Genomic DNA, 20202 nt, shown 5'->3' with positions numbered 1-20202 from the left:
CACTGTCCCTCCACTCAGTCGAATCAGCCATGTCCCCCAGTCCTCTCCGTCTTCTGTCTTTTCCCCAATATCATAATCACAATGTAATCGAAGCCCATTAAATGTCACTTCATGACAGTTCCTTAACATCGATAACATCAACAGCATGACCCACTGCTGCCCTCTCTGATCCTGGAATAACAATCTGAACTGTGTTGGCCATGTGCAATTCTCTGCTAACGTATCCATGCCGTTTGTTTGTTGTAACCCACGTTTGTTTTGACACATTTTGCTATCACATCATGGATGATAGTTGTTTTCTCAATGTTTTACAGATATTGCAATGACTGATCAGTAGTTACGGGATTTATTTCTGTATTTATGAACAGAGAAGCATGTTTATGTTACGTTGAACTTCTGGCATTACTTTCATATCCAAGGCTGACTGAATGATTACACACAATCCGTCTGCCATCTTCAACATTCCTTCCTTCAGTCACACTCGCATATCACACCCAGAATGCATAAATGTTCAACGTTATTTTGAATTTTAATAAAGTAGCATTGAATTCAAAGGAGTTAACTGGAGCTATATGATCAGCGATTGTAATTATGTCAGTCTCCATGGATCGTATGCGTCCTGAGAGGGTTTCTCTCTTCTATCAATAAGGGAATGCTTTCAGTGTTTTATCCCATAGTATGAGCGGGAGCATGTCCAACATTAATAAGAGGGACTAGCAGCTTCAGAGAGAAGGGCAGGACAGAAGGAAATCTGGGAACATTAGACTGGAATGTTCCAACAATGGATTAGAATCTGGGAACATTAGACTGGAATGTTCCAACAATGGATAGGAGTTTATCCTATGGTCTTTACTGGCTTTCCTAACCTTGGATTTTATTAGCATCGCGGATTCAAGATTTGCTGATGGTTATTCAAGCTGGTTACTATCCTATCCTTGCTTTAGTTGGTGTTCCTGGCAAGTCACTCTGTCTGTTTAGTAAAATGGTCTGAACTGAATCGATGCTCATGATATGCAGATTTTGGAAAGTTGCATGCCAACGTTTTCAGCTCCAATCAAAGATTCCATTCCTTAAGAATTATAACTAGCGAACTATTATTTACAAATTACTCACCAATACGCGAGGGTAAAACACACTGTTCTCAATCTCTTTGATTCATTTTTTCCTGAAAAGTGTACATCCGCATATCCTCCCCACATACCAATCCTGTCCAGTACCACCATTAAGACGTCACAGTCTCCTCCTCAGCCTCAGTTCAATTCCTGAATAAACCATCGTTTGTGCCTTTGTTAATTACAGATACATCTGTTTCATGTCCCTTCTAACCACGTGTCCATTGCAAAATAATTGCACTTGAGATGTTTAACTTGTTCTCTGCACAAAATCTGAAAGATGGGCAGACAGTGTATGGTGGGTCACTTCATTAGCTCGTATTCTAGAGCCACAGATTAATAATCTGTTGATATCGGCTTGCCTTACGCCCATTAGAGAAGGCAGTGGGTCATCGTCCTCTGGTCAAGTCTCTGTTTAACTACAAACCCACAGCAATTTGTTTTACTATTTATTGTCCTATGGAACAGCTGAAACAGCCACCCATTTCAAGATCGGCATAACATGCTAGCCTGACCATGGCTGCACACATCCCGTGAGGGCAGAACAAAAGGAAAGGTAGCTCCCTTCTTCTGTCTGCATCCCATATTCCAACGGCTCACTTCCATTCAGGTAGGTAGCCGTTCACTGTTTTAGATGTATTCTTTGTGATTGAGTCTCTTCCAAGAGTGATGTCCATCTCCATGGTGCTGGCTTCATTGATGCTGACCTACAGATGTAAGGATGTTTTTAAATTCTACATCAGTGGCACTGCATTGTAAATGAATGGTTTCCTGTTTCACACGAAAGAAATGGAGTTGCTAAGCGAGGAAAAGGAATTATTGTGATCAAACCTGAGAGTGTTGTTGAGGCAGTATTTGGGGGATTGTGGACAGATTTTCTTTCCTTTATATGGAGTCATCTCCTTACCACAGACAGAGTGAAGAGGAGTTCCACCAGGTTAATCCCTGGGATGATGGTACCATGAGGAGTGAGTGAAGGTTGATCTGCAGTGCTGTGAGAGAATAAGAGATGATTGTATTGAACCCTGAGAAGGATGGACAATCACTCCTTATATTCTAAACAGACAATGTGATAAATTCCATGACTGCTATTTCACTCAGGATGCATGATTAAGGATAGTTGAAGTGCTTGGGCGGACGTTATGCCCACCCACCGAAACCCCTACTCCCCATTGAGAGAGACGGAGCGGTCCAAGTTTTGAATAAACTCTCCCCACATTAATACAGTGCAGTTGGTGTGTGATCCTGCACTGAATGTTATATTATCCATCACCCCGACAGTAGCCGCAGTATCTTCATTCTAAAACAGTTAACTATTCCCAATAGCTTCTGATCTTCATGAAGAACATGAATCCGTTTTCTCAGAGATGCAAGGTGCCTCCTTAAGGTTTAGACGAGAAGATTATAAGACGTTGGAGCATAAATTAGGACAGTTAGCCCATCGGGTCTGCTCCGTCATTCAATCATCGCTGATTGGTTTCTTTAACCCATTCTCCGACCTTCTCACCGTAACCCTTCATCCCCTGGATAATCAAAAACTATCTATCTCCATCTCAAATATACTCAATGATCTGCCCCCACAGCCTTCTGTGGCAATAAATTTCAAAGATTCACCATTCTATGGTTCAATAACTTTCTCCTTCTCACTGTTCTAAACGTTGATCGCTTTCATCTCAGGCTGTGACCTCGGATCCTAGTCCAATGCAAACATCTTATCAACATCCACTCTCTCCAGGTCATTCAGTATTCTGTCTATTTCAATTACATTCTCTCTCATCCTTTCAAAATTCATCAAGTACAGACCTAGAGTACTCAAACATTCCTCATGCAATGAGCTTTTTCATTCCTATGACCATTCTCGTGAAAATCTTCTGAAAACGCTCCAGGACCAGTATATCCTTCCTGAGTTATGGAACTCAGAAATGAGCACAATACTCCAAATGTGGTCTGACCAGAGCCGTATACACTCAGTTCTTATATTCAATTCTTCTCGTAGTAAATGCTCCCAATCATGATTGCAATTGCCCTCCTAACTACTGCCTCAACCTGAAAGCTGACCTTGAGAGAACCCTGTACTAGAACTCCCAAGTCCCTTTGCACTTCAGATTTCTGAATTTTCTCGCCATTTAGAAAATAGAGCATGCCTCTATTCTTCGTGCCAACGTGCATGTCTTCACACTTTCCAACGTTGGAATGCATCTGACGATCTCTTTATCTATCCAAATCCTTGGTCAGCCTCTCCGCTTCATCAGTACGACCTGTCCATCTGCCTATCTTTGTATCGTCTGAAAACCTAGCCAGAATGCCCTCAATTCCCTCATCTAGATTGTTAATGTAACAAGTAAAAAGCTATGATTCCAACACTGAGCATTCTGGATCACCACTTGTCACCGGCTGCCATCCTGGGAAATATACTTTTATCCCCACTCTCTGCTTTCTGCCAGACAGACAAGCTTCTATTCATGTCACTACCTTGCCTCTAACACTGCGGACCCTTATTACCCTCAGTAATCTCCTCTATGATACCTTGCCAAAGGCCTTCTTGAATTCCAGGTGGATAACATCCAATGGCTGTGCTTGGTCGAGCCTGCTTATTTCCTCTTCAAAGAATTCCATTAGATTTGTCAGGCATTAACTTCCCTTGATGAAATCATGCTGACCTTTCCCTATTTTACCAAACACTTTCAAGTATTCAGAAATCTCATCCTTCGTAATGGATTCCAGGATCTTACCCACGACAAAGGTGAAACTATTCATGGTGGTTGTTTTTTTTTGTCCTTTTCCTTACTCCCTTGTCAAAAAAGAGCTGTCACGTTACTGGGTTTCCTGTGCTCTGGGATGGTTCCTTACTCTAGTGATATCTGAAAGATCACCACGATCGTCTCCACTCCTTCTTCAGCTATCTCCCTTATAATACTGGGATGTAGTCCATCTGGTCAAGGTTATTTAACCACCTTCGGACCATTACATTTTTTTTCTAGCATGTTCTCCATGGTGGCGGCCATATACTCAGCTCTGGCCCCTCAATCTCTTGAATGTTTAGGGTATTACTCGTGCCTTCCACCATGAAAGTTGATGCAAAGTAATTATTCAGTTCCTTGACCATTTTCTCGTTCCCCACTACCATTTCTCCAGTATCATTTTCCAGCAGTCCAATGTTCACTTTTTCCGCTCTTTTGTTCTTTATATATCGAAAGAAACTGTTCCAGTCTTCCTTTATCTTACTGGCTAGCTTACCCCCATATTTAATAATCTCCATCCTTATTTTATTTTGTTTGCCCTCTGTTTTGTCTTTGTAAACTTTCCAATCCTCAGGTTTCCCACTGCACTTTGCCACATCATACCATTTCTCTTTTGCTTTTATGCGACACCTACCTGACTTCCCTAGTCAGCTATGGTTGTTCCATCCTCCCTATATAAGCCTCTTTTTCCGCAGGATAAATCTCTGCTGCATCCTGAATTACTCCAAACATCTCCTGCCATTGCTGTTGTACTGTCTTTCCTGCTGGGCCCGTCTCCCAGTCAATTCTACCGAGCTCCTCACTCATTCCTGTGCAATTGCCTTTATTCAGCTGTAATACCGTTACTTCTGATTCTAACGTCTCCATCTGAAACTGCAGAGTAAATTCAATTATATTATGACAACTGTCACCTTAAGCTCCCCTCATCTAGTCTGCCTGCACAAGCTGCTCCAAAAAGCCATCTCGCAGACATTCCACAAATTCCTTTTCCTGCCAACCACTATCAATCTGAATTCCTAGTCCATCTGTAAAATAAAATTCCACATGATCACTGTAACTTTGCCTTTCCTACAGATCTTTCTAGCTCCTGGTGTATCTTACACCCCAGCTCTCTGTATATAGCTCCAACTGCATTTTTTCACCTTTTCGATTCCTCAATTCTCCCAACAAAGATTCTACACCATCTGACCTTATTTCATTTCTTATTATTGATTATTGATTCAATTCCATTCTTAATACTGAAACAACTGTATCTCTCTGCCCACCTGCCTATCCTTTCGACGGGATGAATATCCTTGAATATTCAGCTCCCAATCCTGATCCTCTTACAGCGATGTCACTGTAATGCCCACTATATCATACCTGCCAATTTATGGATGAGTCACAAGCGTATTTACCTTTTTCCTAATACTGCATGCATTCCGATATAATAGTTCAGTCCTGTATTACCCGTTGCTCTTCTCATTGTCATTTGTTTGTCCAGCTGTTGGTGGCTACACGGACCCTGACCACTGGATCATTCCCCTCCCGCTCCAAGTTCTGCAACCCAGATGATATATCCCAAAGCCGATCACCATGTAGGCAACACAACCTTGAGGACTCTTAATCCCGATCACGGAGAACAGTATCTATGCTTTTAACTATACTATCCCCAATTACCCATCTTTGGCAGCATGGTGAAACAGTAATGCTGCCTCACAGTGCTAGGGACTTGGGTTAATTTCCAATCTCTGGACCCTGCCTGTGTGGACTTTGTACATTCACCCGTGTCTGCATTGGGCGCATTAACTTATTTCTCTCTCCACAGTACGTCTCTGTGTTTGCTTCAGATTTTGTACCATCTACAGTATTTTTGCTTTTGTTCGATGGAGAAATGCAGCAAATGTGACAGGTTTTTGTAAAAGCAGCCGTGGTTCGCGGGTTCCTCTAGGTGTTTAGGCATCTTTCCCGGCCACTTGTCTGAGTGCAGTGTCCCTAGATGCCCATACCATCTCTCTCAGTTCCCTCAGTCCATCGTCACTACATGCAGCCTTTGCTTGTGCCACCCCTGGGACTCCCCACACCCCATTGCCTGGCACTGGATACTCCCTTCGCCACACTGTGCATACAACGACACTGGGAACTTTCTGACCCGCTGGGGATGCTGGGTAAAGACCCTTCCATTGAAAGGAACAGAATAACTAGAATCCAATTGAATAGCAAAGCTGAGTAAACAGGCTGAATTACATCCATCTGCTCTGATATTTTCTAATCTTTTGTTTATCCTCGTCCATCTGCAAATAGATGGTCCATATGTATGCCTTGTCAAATAGGTTTGGTGGCGGGGATAGATATCAGATCCGGTGGTCATTGGACTGATTCAGTGATCTCACTTTCCTGACGTCACACTTAAGTTTTTATTATCAAGTCTATCCAGTTTAAAGAAAAGGCCTTGCTGGAGTTGTGCTGAAAGAATATTTGAATTTTGGAGACATTAGAATATGTCACGAGCGAGTAAGGTGAGGAGTTGTAAGGTAGCACAGTTAAATACACGATCAAAGTGCTGGTCGGGCAGGCAGCACTTCCGATATGTGGATCATTGGGATTCCCGGGTCGGTAGGATATGCACATAAAGGACGGCATGAACCTGAACTGGCAGCAACTTACGATATGTGGATTGTTGGGATTCACGGGTCAGTAGGATACACACAAGAAGGACGGGATGCACATGAACTGATAACAATCTCCGATATATGGATCATTGGGATTCCCGGGTTGGTAGGATATACACAAGATGGACGGGATGGACTTGAACTGGCAGCACTCTCCTGGCAGGCAGGTTTGCTATTGTCCTTAACGAGGGCTTAAACTAATGTGTGGCGACGGTGGGGGAGGGGTGTATGGAACCACAGCAGTAGGTCCACAGGTTCAGTGACTGAGGAGGAGTTGGAGACTAATCCCAGTATAGCTAAGACCAACAAAAAAAACACAGAGGGCACTGAACACAGTGGCCTGCCAGTCTGAAGTGTGCCGATTTTAATATGAGGAATCTGTTTGTTTGAACAGATATTTCGATGTCGCTGCATGTCAGAAAATAGGAAGAGATAATGGTTAATTGTCCACTGTGCCCTTCACTGGACGAGCTTGTCTCTCCAGGCACCAAAACTTGTTACTGTGGGTCAGAGAACTTCAGAATTAATACAATACAGAAGGAGGCCATTCAGCCCACCATGCGTCCATGAGCTCTCCAACTTGACAACGTGAAAATAGAGGGAATGATCGGAGCTAGACTGACGCGGAGAGGAATAAACAGAGAGAAAGACAGTGAAGTGAGATAAACAGAGTGAAAAAAAGAGCTACAGAGTGAGTAAGAGCAAGGGGTGTCAGATGAATGTGAAGTTAGGTCAGGAGACAGCATGAGGAGAAATACACAGAAACCTTTCTTAGAAACTCTCACAGACTCTAAGCCCTTTGTCTGGTGCCATACCCTGTGAGCACCATGCTGATACTGGCTGTCATCCCAGATCATTTATCGCCAATAACATCCCAGGACTGAGTTGCTGACTGCTAAACACAACCCAATAGACCAATAGATTGGTTCCAGGGAGAAGGTGGATTAATTTAAATATTCTGGGCCATCAGGAACTTGTAGCCCCTCTAGACACTGCGTGAGAGGCAGGGTGGAGTCTCAGTGAAGGGAATCACTGGCAGAGGGGAAATCAGGATCTCATCTCTGGGTCAAATAATGATTGATAAAGTATGCACACCAATTCAATGGTTTTGTAATTCACATTACAATTTATATTGCTCCACATAGAAAGTGTATTTTAACAATATTGTCTTTCTGTAATTTTCATGTTTTGTTATGTACAGAAAAGCCTTTTTATCCTTGTATTTTGTGTTGAATAAACACATTTCATTACTGAGGAAGAAAGGAACTGTTCCGATGGGGCAGTCGTCATCTGAATCACGCTGGGACCAGAATCCGAGTGAATTCTAACCAGGGCAGGAGACAGAGCTTTAAAATGATCAGGTGTGTGTGTGTGTGTGTGTGTCTGTGTGTGAGAGTATGCGTGTGTCTGTGTGTGTGTGTGTGTGTGTGTGTGTCTGTGTGTGTGTGTCTGTGTGTGTGCGAGTGTGTGTATGTGTGTGTGTATTTCTGTGTGTGTGTCTGTGTGTGTGTATGTGTGTGCGTTGTGTGTGTGTGTCTGTGTGTGTGTGAGTGTGTGTATATCTGTGTGTGCATGTCTGTGTTTGTGTATATGTGTGTATGTCTGTGTGTGTGTATGTGTGTGTGTATGTGTGTGTCTGTGTATGTGTGTGTGTGAGTGTGTGCATTTGTGTGTGTATGTCTGTGTGTGTGTCTGTGTGTGTATGTCTGTGTGTGTGTGTGTATGTCTGTGCGTGTGTCTGTGTGTGTGTCTGTGTCTGTGTGTGTGTGTGTGTGTATGTCTGTGTGTCTGTATGTGTGTGAGTCTGTGTGTGTGTGTCTGTGTGTGTGTGAGACTGTGTATGTGTGTGTGTGTATGTCTGTGTGTGTGTATGTGTGTGTGTATGTGTGTGTATGTGTGAGTGTGTGGGTGTGTCTATGTGTGTGTGTCTGTGTGTGTGCCTGTGTGTGTGTTAGTGTGTGTGTATGTGTGTGTGTCTGTGTGTGTGTGCGTGTGTCTGACTGTGTGTGGGTGTGTATGTGTGCGTGTGCATGTGTGTGTGTGTCTGTGTGTTTGTGTGAGTGTGTGTGTGTCTATGTGTGTGTCTGTGTGTGTGTGTGTGTGCGTAGGTATGTGTGAGTGTATGTTGTGTGTCTGTGTGTGTGGGTGTATGTCTGTGTGTGTGTATGTGTGTGTATGTGTGTGTCTGTTTATGTGTATGCGTGTGTGTGTGTATGACTGTGTATGTGTGTGTTTGTGTGTGTGTCTGTGTGTGTGTATGTGTGTGTGTGTATGTGTGTGTGTCTGAGTGTGTGTGTGAGTGTCTGTATGTGTCTGTGCGTGTGTGTGTGACTGTGTGTGTGTGTCTGCGTGTGCGTCTGTGTGTGTGTATGTGTGTGTATGTGTGTATGTGTGTGAGTATGTCTGTATGTGTGTATGGCTGTGTGTGTATATATGTGTGTGTCTCTCTGTGTGTGTGTATGTCTCTGTGTATGTGTGTGTGCGTGTGTGTGTCTGTGTGCGTGTATGTCTGTGTGTATGTGTGTGTGTGTCTGTGTGTGTGTGTGAGTGTGTGTATGTGTGTGTATGTCTGCGTGTATGTGTGTGTCTGTGTGTGTATGTCTGTGTGTGTGTCTGTGAGTCTTTGTGTGTGAGTGTGTGTATCTGTGTGTATGTCTGTGTGTGTGTATGTGTGTGTGTGTCTGTGTGTGTGTGAGTGCGTGTATGTGTGTGTGTTTATGTCTGTGTGTGTATATGTGTGTGTGTGTGTTTCTGTGTGTGTGTCTGTGGGTGTATGTCTGTGTGTCTGTGTGTGGGTACATATGTGTGTGCGTGTCTGTGTGTGCGTGTGTGTCTGTGTGTGGGTACATATGTGTGTGTGTGTCTGTGTGTGCGTGTGTGTCTGTGTGTGTGTGACTGTGTGTGTGTCTGTGTGTGTGAGTGTGTGTATGTGTGTGTGTATGTCTGTGTGTGTCTGTGTGTGTCTGTGTGAGTGCGTGTATGTGTGTGTGTTTATGTCTGTGTGTGTATTTGTGTGTGTGTCTGTGGGTGTATGTCTGTGTGTGTATGTGTGTGTGTCTGTGTGTGTGGGTGAGTGTGTATGTGTGTGTGTGTCTCTGTGTGTGTATATGTCTTTTGTGTGTGTGTAGGTCTGTGTGTGTGTATGTGTGTGTGTGTGTGAGTGTGTGTCTGTGTGTGTGTCTGTGTGTGTGTATGTCTGTGTGTATGTGTGTGTGTGTCTGTGTGTGTGCGTGTGTCTGTGTGTGTATGTCTGTGTGTGTATGTGTGTGTGTGAGTGTGTATGTGTGTGTGTATGTGTGAGTGTGTGTGTCTGTCTGTGTGTGTGTGTCTGCCTGTGTGTATGTATGTGTGCGTGTGTGTGTCTGTGTGGGTGTATGTCTGTGTGTGTGTATGTGTGTGTGTCTGTGTGTGCGTATGTGTGTGTATGTGTGAGTGTGTGGGTGTGTCTATGTGTGTGTGCCTGTGTGTGTGCCTGTGTGTGTGTTAGTGTGTGTGTATGTGTGTGTGTCTGTGTGTGTGTGCGTGTGTCTGACTGTGTGTGGGTGTGTATGTGTGCGTGTGTATGTGTGTGTGTGTATGTGTGTTTGTGTGAGTGTGTGTGTGTCTATGTGTGTGTCTGTGTGTGTGTGTGTGTGTGCGTAGGTATGTGTGAGTGTATGTGTGTGTGTATGTGTGTATGTTTGTCTGCGTGTGTATGTGTGTGTGTGTCTGTGTGTATGTCTGTGTGTGTATGTGTGTGTGCGTGTGTGTATGTGTGTGTGTCTGTGTGCGTGTGTCTGTGTGTTTGTGTGTGTGCGTGTATGTCTGTGTGTGTGTGTGTGTGTATGTGCGTGTGTGTGCGTGCGCGCGCGCGTGGGTGTCTGTATGTATTTGTGTATGTGTGTGTGTGTGAGTGTCTGAGTGTGTGTGTGTATGTGTGTATGTGTATGTGTGTGTGTGTGTGAGTGTGTGTGTGTGTATGTGTGTATGTGTGTGTATGCGTGTGTGTGAGTGTGTGTGTATGTGTGTGTGTGCGCGTGGGGTGTGTGTGTGTATGTGTGTATGTGTATGTGTGAGTGTGTGTGTGTCTGTGTATGTGTGTGTGTATATGTGTGTGTGTATGTGTGAGTGTGTATGTATGTGTAAGTGTGTGTGTGTGTATGAGTGTATGTGTGTGCGTATGTGTGAGTGCGTGTGTGTGTGTGTTTGGTTGTCTTTGCGTGTGTGTGTATGTGTGTGTGTGCGTGTGTGTGAGTGTGTGAGTGTGTGTGTGTGTGTGTATGAGTGTATGTGTGTGTGTATGTGTGAGTGTGTGTGTATGTGTGTGTGTTTGTGTGTCTGTGTGTGAGTGTATGTGTATGTATGTGTGTGTGTATGTGTGAGTGTGTGTGTGAGAGAGTGTGTGTATATGTGTGTGTCTGTGTGTGTGTGGGGGTGTCTGTGTGTGTGTGTGTGTGTATGTGTCTCTGTGTGTGTGACTGTGTGTGTGTGTCTGCCTGTGTGTGTGTGTGTATGTATGTGTCTGGATCTGTGTGTGTGTGTGTGTGCATGTGTGTGTGTGGGTGTCTGTGTGTGCGTGTGCATGTGTGTGTGTGGGTGTCTGTGTGTGCGTGTGTCTGTGTCTGTGTGTGTGTATGTGTGTGTGGGTGCCTGTGTGTGTGTATGTGTGTGTGTGTCTGTCTGTCTGTGTGTGCGCGCGGGTGGCGGTGCAGTTATACGGTTTAATTAGAAAAGCTGAATTAAAAGAGGAGGTAAGAGTACAGAACTCAGGAGAGGTTATTAAAACCTCCAGCCCAGACGCAAACAGGATAGAGCATCTGTAAATGTTCAACATATCAAACTTCAAGCGCACTGCACAAATGAATTTCAATGAGAAGATGGACGGTTAATGCAGGACTGAAGGGGTTACAACTGAATGCAGGTTATATAAGGAACAAGGTAAATGAGCTTGTGGTGCAGAATTAAATCGACAGGTATGAAGTGATGGGCATCACGGAGATGTGTCTGCAAGGGGATCTGAATATTTAAGGATATTTATCCTATCGAAAAGAGAGGCAGGTGGGCAGAGTGAGTGGATTTGCATTATTAGTAAGACATGAAATTAAAATAATAGTAAGAAAGGAAGTAAGGTCAGATGGTGGAGAATCTGCGTGGGTAGAATTGAGGAACCACAAAGGTAAGACAATCACAGTTGAAGTCTTGTACAGGGCTCCAAAGAGGAGTCAGGAGCTGGGGCCAAGATACACCAGGAGATAGAAAAGATGTGTAGGAAATGCAAAGTACAGTAATCATGGGTCTTTTCAGTATGCAGGGGAACTCAGAGCATTAGATTGGTAGTGGTTCGCAAGGAAATGAATTTTAGAAATGTTTATGAGAAGGCTTTTTGGAGCAACTTCTGTTGGAGTCCACTCGGGAACAGATGATACTGGATTTAATGACGCAGGTTTCGTAAGGAAATTATGGTGAAGGTAAACTTCGGAAAAAAATGATCAGAACATGGACGAATTTATTGTGCAATTTGAGAGAGAGAGAAGATAGAATCAGAAATAACAGTATTTCAGCTGAATAAAGGCAACTACAGAGGCATAAGGAAGAAGCTGGGTAGAATTGACTGGGAGAGGGGTCAAGCATGAAAGACGGGGAACAGCAATGACAGCAGATTCCAAGATTAATTCAGGAGACACAGCAGAGATTCTTGTCGAGGAATAGAGGCATGCTACAGGGAGAATGAGACAGCCAGGGCTGACGACGGAAGTCAGGGATTGCATACAAGCAAAAGAGCAAGTGGTTAGAGGAAGTGGGAAACTAGAGAATTGAGAAACTTACAAAGACTAAAAGAGGGCATAAAAGGACAGAGAAGATTAGATATGGAGGTAAGCTAACCAGTAATAGAAAGGAGACTGTAAGAGGTTCTTTCGATATATAAAATGCAAAAGAGAGGCAAAAGTGAATATGGACCACTGGAAAATGATGCTGAAGAAACAGTAGCAGAAATCAAAGAAATGAATGAGGAACTTTGCATCAATGTTCATGATGCAAGACACGAGTAATTTCCCAAAAAATGAAGAGAGTGGTAGGGCAGAGCTGAGTATGGTGGTCATCACCAAGAAGAACATGCTAGAAAACTGAATGGCCTGAACTTGGATAAATCACCTGAACCATATGGACTACCCCAGCATTGTAAAGGAGATAGCTGAAGAGATAGTGAAAGTGAAAGTGGTGATCTTTCAGGAATGACTAAAATCAGGAAAGGCTGGAAAATTGCGAACGTGACAGTCCATTTAATAAGGGATTTAGGCAGAAGATGGAAAATTACAGATTGATTAGCCTAACCTTGTTTGTGAGTAACATCCTGGAATCCATCGTGAAGGATGGGATTTCTGAATACTTGGAAGTATTTAGTAAAATAGTGCAAAGTCAGCATTGTTTCATCAATGGGAGGTCATGCCTGACAAACCTGCTGGAATACTTTGAGGGAGTAACGAGCAGATTTGACCAAGTAGAACCAGTAGATGTTATCCATCTGCTTCTTTAAATTCCTTTGGTAAGGTGCCATGCAGGAGGCTGTTGAGATACATTAGTGCCTCTGGTGTTACAGGCAAGGTGCTAGCTTGGATAGACACAAGGCTTCATGACAGAAAGCAGAGAGTGGGGTAAAAGTGTCCTTCTCAGGATGGCATCCAGTGGCAAGTGGTATTCCTCAAGATTCAGTGTTGGGACCACAAAATTCGCTTTGAGCATTAATCGTCTACATGAAGGAACTGAGGGCATTCTGGCTAAGTTTTCAAACAGTGCAAAGATGGAATAGAGGGATAGGCAGCATCGAAGAGGTGGTTCGGCTGTAGGAAGGTGCAGTAGCACCCTCTAGCACCCCTCTGATGCTCGCCTTCCAGACCACCAACCTCAGGATACAACGCATCATCCTCCGCCATTTCTGTCACCAACAGTCAGACAACACCACCAGAGATATACTTCCTTCCCCACCCCAATCAGCATTCTGCAGAGACCAATCTCTTCACGACTCCATCATTAGGTACACGCACCCCCCCTCCCACATCCCAACAAGCTACCTTCCACTCCTGGCACCTTCGCTTGTCATTACAAGAGGTATGAAACCTGTGCCAACAACTTCCTCCTCACCTCCATCCAAGGGCCCAAAAGGTCCTTCCACATCAGGCAGAGAATATCCTGTGCATCCAAACACCTCATCTACTCTGTCCATTGCTCCTGGTCTCCTCTACACTGGGGAAACAGGACGTCAACTTGCAGAACGGTTCAGGGAACACTCTCCGTCACACACCCAACAACCCCACTTCCCTGTGGCGGAATACTTCTCCTCCCCCTATCACTCCTCCAAGGACATGTAAGTTATTGGCCTCCTCCACTGCCACATTGTAGCCACCAGACGTCTGGAGGAAGAGCGCATCGTCTTCCACCTTGGGACCCTTCAACCACACGGTATCCAGCGCAATGTCATCAGTTTCCTCATCTCCCCTCCCTCCACCTTATCTCAGATCTAACCCTCCAACTGAGCACTGCCTGTTGAACTGTCTACCTGTCTATCTTCCTTCCCAACTATCCACTCCACCTTTCACTCTCACCACTCACCTTCATTTAGCCATCGCCTTCCAAGCTATGTTCCTCAAAGCCACTCCCATTCATCTCTCAACCACTTTCCGCCCACCAACTTCATTCCCCATAAAGGATTTATGTCTGAAACGTCGAATATGGTGCTCCTCAGAATCAGCCTGACTGGCTGTGCTTTTCTAGCACCACATCTTTTTGACTCTGTTCTCCAGCATCTGCGGTCCTCACTTTCTACTGCTGAAGGATTTGCACAGGTTAGGGGAGTGAGCAAAGGCGTGGCAGGTGGAGTATGACGTGGACAAGTGTGAGGTCATGCGGTTTGCCAGGTAAAATAATGGCATGGACCATTTCCTAAATAGTGAGCAAGTTCAGAAGACTCGTTTGGGGGCAGGGAGGGGGGCGGTGCTAGTCCAAGGATCTTGAAAGGTAAACCTGCAGGTTGTCAGCAGTTGGGAAGGCAAATAAAATGATTCCATTTATTTCAAGAAGGCTTGAATATAAATGCAGGAATGTACTACTGAGGCTCTATAAGATTTTGGTCAGGCTACAGCTGGATTATTGTGCACAGTTTTCGGTCCCATATCTCAGGAAGGATGTACTAGCCCTGGAGCATTTTCCGATAAGATTCACGAAAGTGGTCCCAGGAATGAAAGGCTTAACATATGAAGAACATCTGAGTGCTCTGAGTCTATATTTCATAGAGTTCACAAGAATATTAGGAGGTCTAATTGAAACTTACAGAATATTGAATGACTTGAACAGGGTGGATTTTGGGAAGATATTTCCAATGGAAGGGAGATTAGGACCCGAGGGGACAGAGTAAAGAGAAGACCTTTTCAAACACAGATAAAGATGAACCTCTTCAGCCAGAGAGTGGTGAATCTCGGGAATTCACTGCTACAGAAGGCTGTCGAGGCCAGGTAATTGAGTATATTTAAGAGTAAGACAGATAGGTTCTTGATTGTAAAGGCGATGAAGGGTTACAGATAGAAAGCGGAAGAATGGGTTGAGAAGCTTAACAGCCATCATTGAATGGCGGAGCAGGCTCAATGGGCCTCATGGCCAAATTTCTGCTCCAATGTCTTCTGGTCGTATGGTTAATATTGGCTCTCCTCACTCCCCATTGGAGATGTCTCCTGGAATTTGATTTCCTTATGATTTATAAAGAGTAACATCCCAGTACTGATGACTGGGAAATATCATGTTCCCTCCCTCCAGTCTCTGCAACCATGTCCCCAGTAACATAAACACACTCAAATTGAAAACCAGTGCATGGTACTTAATCACAGTTGATTGACATCGACAACATTAACAGCATGACACTCAAATGCCCTCTCTGATCCTCGACTAACCATCTGAATTGTGTGTCATATCATATTCTCTGTTAACATATCCATGCCATTTGTCTGTTATAGCTCCTCTTGTCGAAGGCACGTGTGCCTGTCAGATTATGGACTAGAAAGGTTCTCTCCATATTTTACTGACATTATAATCACTGATCAGTAATTACAGACTGTATGTTTCTATTTATAAACGGCGAAACTTGTTTATGTTCTGACAATCCTTTGACATTATTCCCATATCCAAGGCAGATTGAATGATTTCACGCAATCAATCTACCATCTCCAATATTCCCTCTCTCAGCCACACCCACATATCCCAACCTAAATGAGTAAATTTTAAACGTTCTTTTGAATTTTAATGAAATCAATATTGAACTCAAAGAGGTTAAATTGAGCTATTTGCTCAGTGACTGTGATTAATGTAAATCTCCGTGGATCCTAATTATCCCAGTGAAGAGTTTCCATCGTTGAAAGATAAATGGACTCTGTTCAATGTGCTATCCCATAGTGTGAGTAGGAGCATCACTTACAGCACTAACAGAGATCAGCAGCTCGAGAGAGAGGGGGAGGAGAAATCAGAATCTGAGAACATTAGACAGGAACGTTACAATAATGGTTCATAATCTGAGGGCCATAGATTAGAATGTTCCAACAATGGATCCAAATCTGAGAACATTAGACTGGAATGTTCCAACAATGGACAAGAGTTTATCCTCGGGTCTTTACTATCTTTGCTGAAAATGTGTTGCTGGAAAAGCGCAGCAGGTCAGGCAGCATCCAGGGAACAGGAGAATCGACGTTTCGGGCATAAGCCCTTCTTCATTCCCTGGATGCTACCTGACCTGCTGCGCTTTTCCAGTAACACATTTTCAGCTCTGATCTCCAGCATCTGCAGACCTCACTTTCTCCTCTTTACTATCTTTCTCATCCTTGGATATCATTAGCATATCGGATCCAGGATATCCTTTGGATTATTCAAGGTGGTTACTATCCCATCCTCACGATAGTTGGTGTTCCTGGTAAGTCATTATATTTGTCTACTAAACTGGGTTGAACTGAATTTCGGCTCATGATATGTACATTTTGGAAAGTGCAAGTCAATATCTTCAGTTCCAAACAAAAATTCCTTTCCTTATATATTATAGCTAACAAACTATTATTTATAAATTACTCACTGATATGCGAGAAGGAACCAGACTATTCTCAAACTCCATAATCCATTTTGTCCTTCACAGATTTACATCTCCATGTCCTCCCCACTCACCAATCCTGTCCAATACCACCATCATGATATCCCAGTCTCGTCCTCAGGCTCAGTGCAATATCTGAATTAACCATGTGTGCCTTTGTTCAATCCGGATGCAAAAGTTTCACGTTCTTAGTAACCATGTCTGTTACTAAATAATTGCTATTGAGAACTTTTAACTTGTTCTCTGCACATGAGGGAAGACAGTTTATGGTGGTCAAGCCATTGACTCATAATCTAGAGCCACAGAATAATGGTCTGTTGATATCTCATGAAGGAAATTGGGGAGTTTAAAAGCAACCATTATCATTTGTTATAAAAACCAATCTGCTTACCTCAAGACCTTTAGGGAAGTCAATGTGTCATGATTCACTCCGCAGGTTTCCGTGTGACTTCTGTGAAGAACACGTGGGTGTACTGTACCTTTTAGAGAATTAAAAGCCAACAATCACAACCTGACAGCACAAAGAGTTCTGAAAAATAGATATAATGTAACATTTGGTCGAACAGCCCCATTAGCTCATTGTCTCGAAACAAATTCAGCAAAACATTTTAAATTATACCCCAAAATACCCACCACCAACCAAGTTTCAATTTATTATATTGACAATCTTAACAGCAAATGATACAATCGAATAGTTTGGCGGTACAAGACCATGGAAAATTGAAAAATTGAGAGAAGAACTGCCGAGCTACCAGCGTGCAAAGACTGCCTGAAAAATAGCTCTCCTATAGATACCTTTATTGATTCGTAGCTGGTGAAGCAGAGTCCCCAAGAAGAAAAGAAGAAAAGAAGACAGGAATATGGAGAAGAACCAAAAGCTTCCTGGTTTTTAGATAAGAAGTTTTGTTTTGTAAATCTTAATGAAGAGTCTTATCGAACTAGTATTGTGGAGGAGGAAGGTAAAAGACAGGTTAGAGGAAGAAGTTGTAAATAGTCGTTCGTTTATTATTCTCTGTTATACTTTAAGAAATAAAGTTGTTATTTTTTACTTTAAATAGATTTGGACTCTAGAATTATCATAGATTACTGCATGGGATAAATCTTTTCTCTGTTGCTGGTTTTAATTAAACAGGAAGATTTATCCTGTGTTGGAACACTACAAACCCATAGCTATGCATTTTACTCTTTATGGTACTGTGGAACAGCTGAACCAGCCTGTCAGTTCAAGATCTGCATAACATGCTGCCCTGACCAGGCCTTCATACATCCTGTGAGAGAAGAACAAATGTAAAGATAGCTCCCTTTCTCTGCCTGTTTTCTATATTGCTGCATCTCATTTCCATTCAGGTACGAGATGATCCCCTATTTTAGGTGTATTCAATCTCATTCAAATTCTCCCCGAGAGTGATGCACATCTCCATAGGTATCACTGGTGCTGGCTTTATTGATGCTGACGTACAGATGTAAGGGACATATAAATTCCATGTCAGTCGTAGTCCATAGAGAAGGAATGGCTTTTTGTGGCACATGAAATAAATAGAGATGTCTACATGAGAGAAAATATGTTTTTTGACAATCCCTGAGAGTGTTGTTGAGGCAGTATTTGGGGTACTGTGGATAGACTTTCTCTCAAGTTTCACCAGACTAATCCCTGGGATGATGGCACCATGAGCAGTGAGTGAAGCTCAGTGAGAGAATAAGAGGTGATTGCATTGAACCTTAAGGGGGATGGACAATCATTCATGATGTTCTAAACAGACACTGAAACGGTGATAAGTTCCATGGCTTTTTTTCCACTCAGATTACATGCTTCTCGATAGTTTAAGTGCCTCTGAAAACGTTCCACCCAATCACCCCCAATCCCTATTTCAACTGAGACAGAGAGAGAGAGAGAGAGAGAGAGAGAGAGAGAGAGAGAGATTCAGGCTTTTGAATAAACTCTCCCAACATTAATACAGTTCAGTTGGTGCGTGATCCTGCCATGAACGTCATGTTATCCATAATCCCGACAGCAGCAACAATACCGTCATTATAGAAGTGTTAACTCTTTCCAGCAGTGTAGAGAGAAGGAAAGTCTTTTTATGCCACAGGAAAGAAACGGAGATGTCTAAGAGGAAAAAGAGTTATTGTGATCATCGCTGAGAGTGTTGTTGAGGCAATATTTGGAATATTGTGGACAGACTTTCTCTCCTTTATAAGGAATGATCGCCTTGCCACAGAGAGAGTGCAATGGGGTTTCACCAGACTAATCCCTGTGATGTTGGTACCAAAAGGAGACAGTGAAGATTAATCTCTGGCGTTGTGAGAGAATGAGAGGCGATTGCATTGAACCTTGGGGGGAGGGACAGTCACTCACGATGTTCTAAATAGGCACTGATACGGTGAAAAATTCCATGGCTTCTTTTTTACTCGGGTTGCATAATTGTCGATAGTTTACGAGCCTCTGAGAATACTCCCCTCACTCCACACCAAATTCCAATGACGCATGAGACAGAGGACCAGTCTTTGAATAAACTCTCCCCGCATTAATACAGTGCATTTGGTGCATGGTCCTGCACTGAAAGTCTCGTTAACTGCAATCCCTACAGCAGCCACAATACATTCATGCTAAAACAGTTAACTATTACCACCAGATTTTGACTTCCATGGAGAATATGTGTGTAACTTCTCGGCGATTGAAAATACCTCCTTGAAACTTGGCACAAATTGTTTAGCTTCCCTCCTCATTGTCAGCAAACTATATTAAGATTAGATTAGATTACATTACAGTGTAGAAACAGGCCCTGCGGCCCAACAAGTCCACACCGACCCGCCGAAGCGAAACCCACCCATACCCCTACATTTACCCCTTACCTAACACTACGGGCAATTTAGCATGGCCAATTCACCTGACCCTGCACATCTTTTGGACTGTGGGAGGAAACCGGAGCACCCGGAGGAAACCCACGCAGACACGGGGAGAACGTGCAAACTCCACACAGTCAGTCGCCTGAGGCGGGAATTGAACCCGGGTCTCAGGCGCTGTGAGGCAGCAGTGCTAACCACTGTGCCACCGTGCCGCCCATTAAAGTAGCACACATTCTACAAACAATGGAACCATGATTAACATCATGGAGTCTTCTATCAGTGTAGTCTCAATTTCATTGGTTTGCCATATTGCAATATCAATGACCCCCTCTTATTCCTGTGTAACTGTCTCGTGGGGGTGAACAGCCTCCTCCTGCTCTTATGGAACAGGTTTAAATGTCTGATTGGTTCTGTATGCTCCTATTTAAGAGCTCGACGCACTGAACAGACCACTCTTCTTCCTGTGTATCGGCAGAAGTATTGAACGTGCTGTCACTCTTCCTGTTCCTGAAACTAGCTCATATCCGTGTGCAATCCGTGTGAAATGCTGAATGATCTCCTCTTTTAACTGCGGAAATGGGTAGTGTCTGGCCGTGCTGTTACAAAAATGTTACCGACACTTTAACAGAACAAACCGGAATGCTGTCCGGGTCGTGCTGCACATGGACACAGAATGGTTCAGGAGCTGATGGGATCAAAATGTTCTGAACATTCTGTGATCTTCAGTCATCATACCCACTTCCGATCTTATG

At 43.5% G+C, this 20202-nt stretch overlaps 1 protein-coding gene across 1 annotated transcript in view; it reads left to right on the top strand.

The window, feature by feature from the left end:
• Positions 1–823: 823 nt before the first annotated feature.
• Positions 824–20202, top strand: part of LOC148147121 (putative G protein-coupled receptor 139) — a 99270-nt gene continuing 79891 nt past the window's right edge. Inside the window, exon 1 of the mRNA XM_087996189.1 lies at positions 824–956. Coding sequence (XP_087852315.1) covers positions 905–956 — 52 coding nt within the window. The 5' untranslated portion in view covers positions 824–904. The remainder of the gene's footprint in view (positions 957–20202) is intronic.

This window comes from Chiloscyllium plagiosum, unplaced genomic scaffold, assembly GCF_037043375.1.
Source record: "Chiloscyllium plagiosum isolate Xiang-an unplaced genomic scaffold, Cpla_swu_hap1 HiC_scaffold_18, whole genome shotgun sequence".
NCBI classification, from domain to species: Eukaryota; Metazoa; Chordata; class Chondrichthyes; order Orectolobiformes; family Hemiscylliidae; genus Chiloscyllium; species Chiloscyllium plagiosum.
This window is presented reverse-complemented; position numbering and strand designations above follow the sequence as displayed.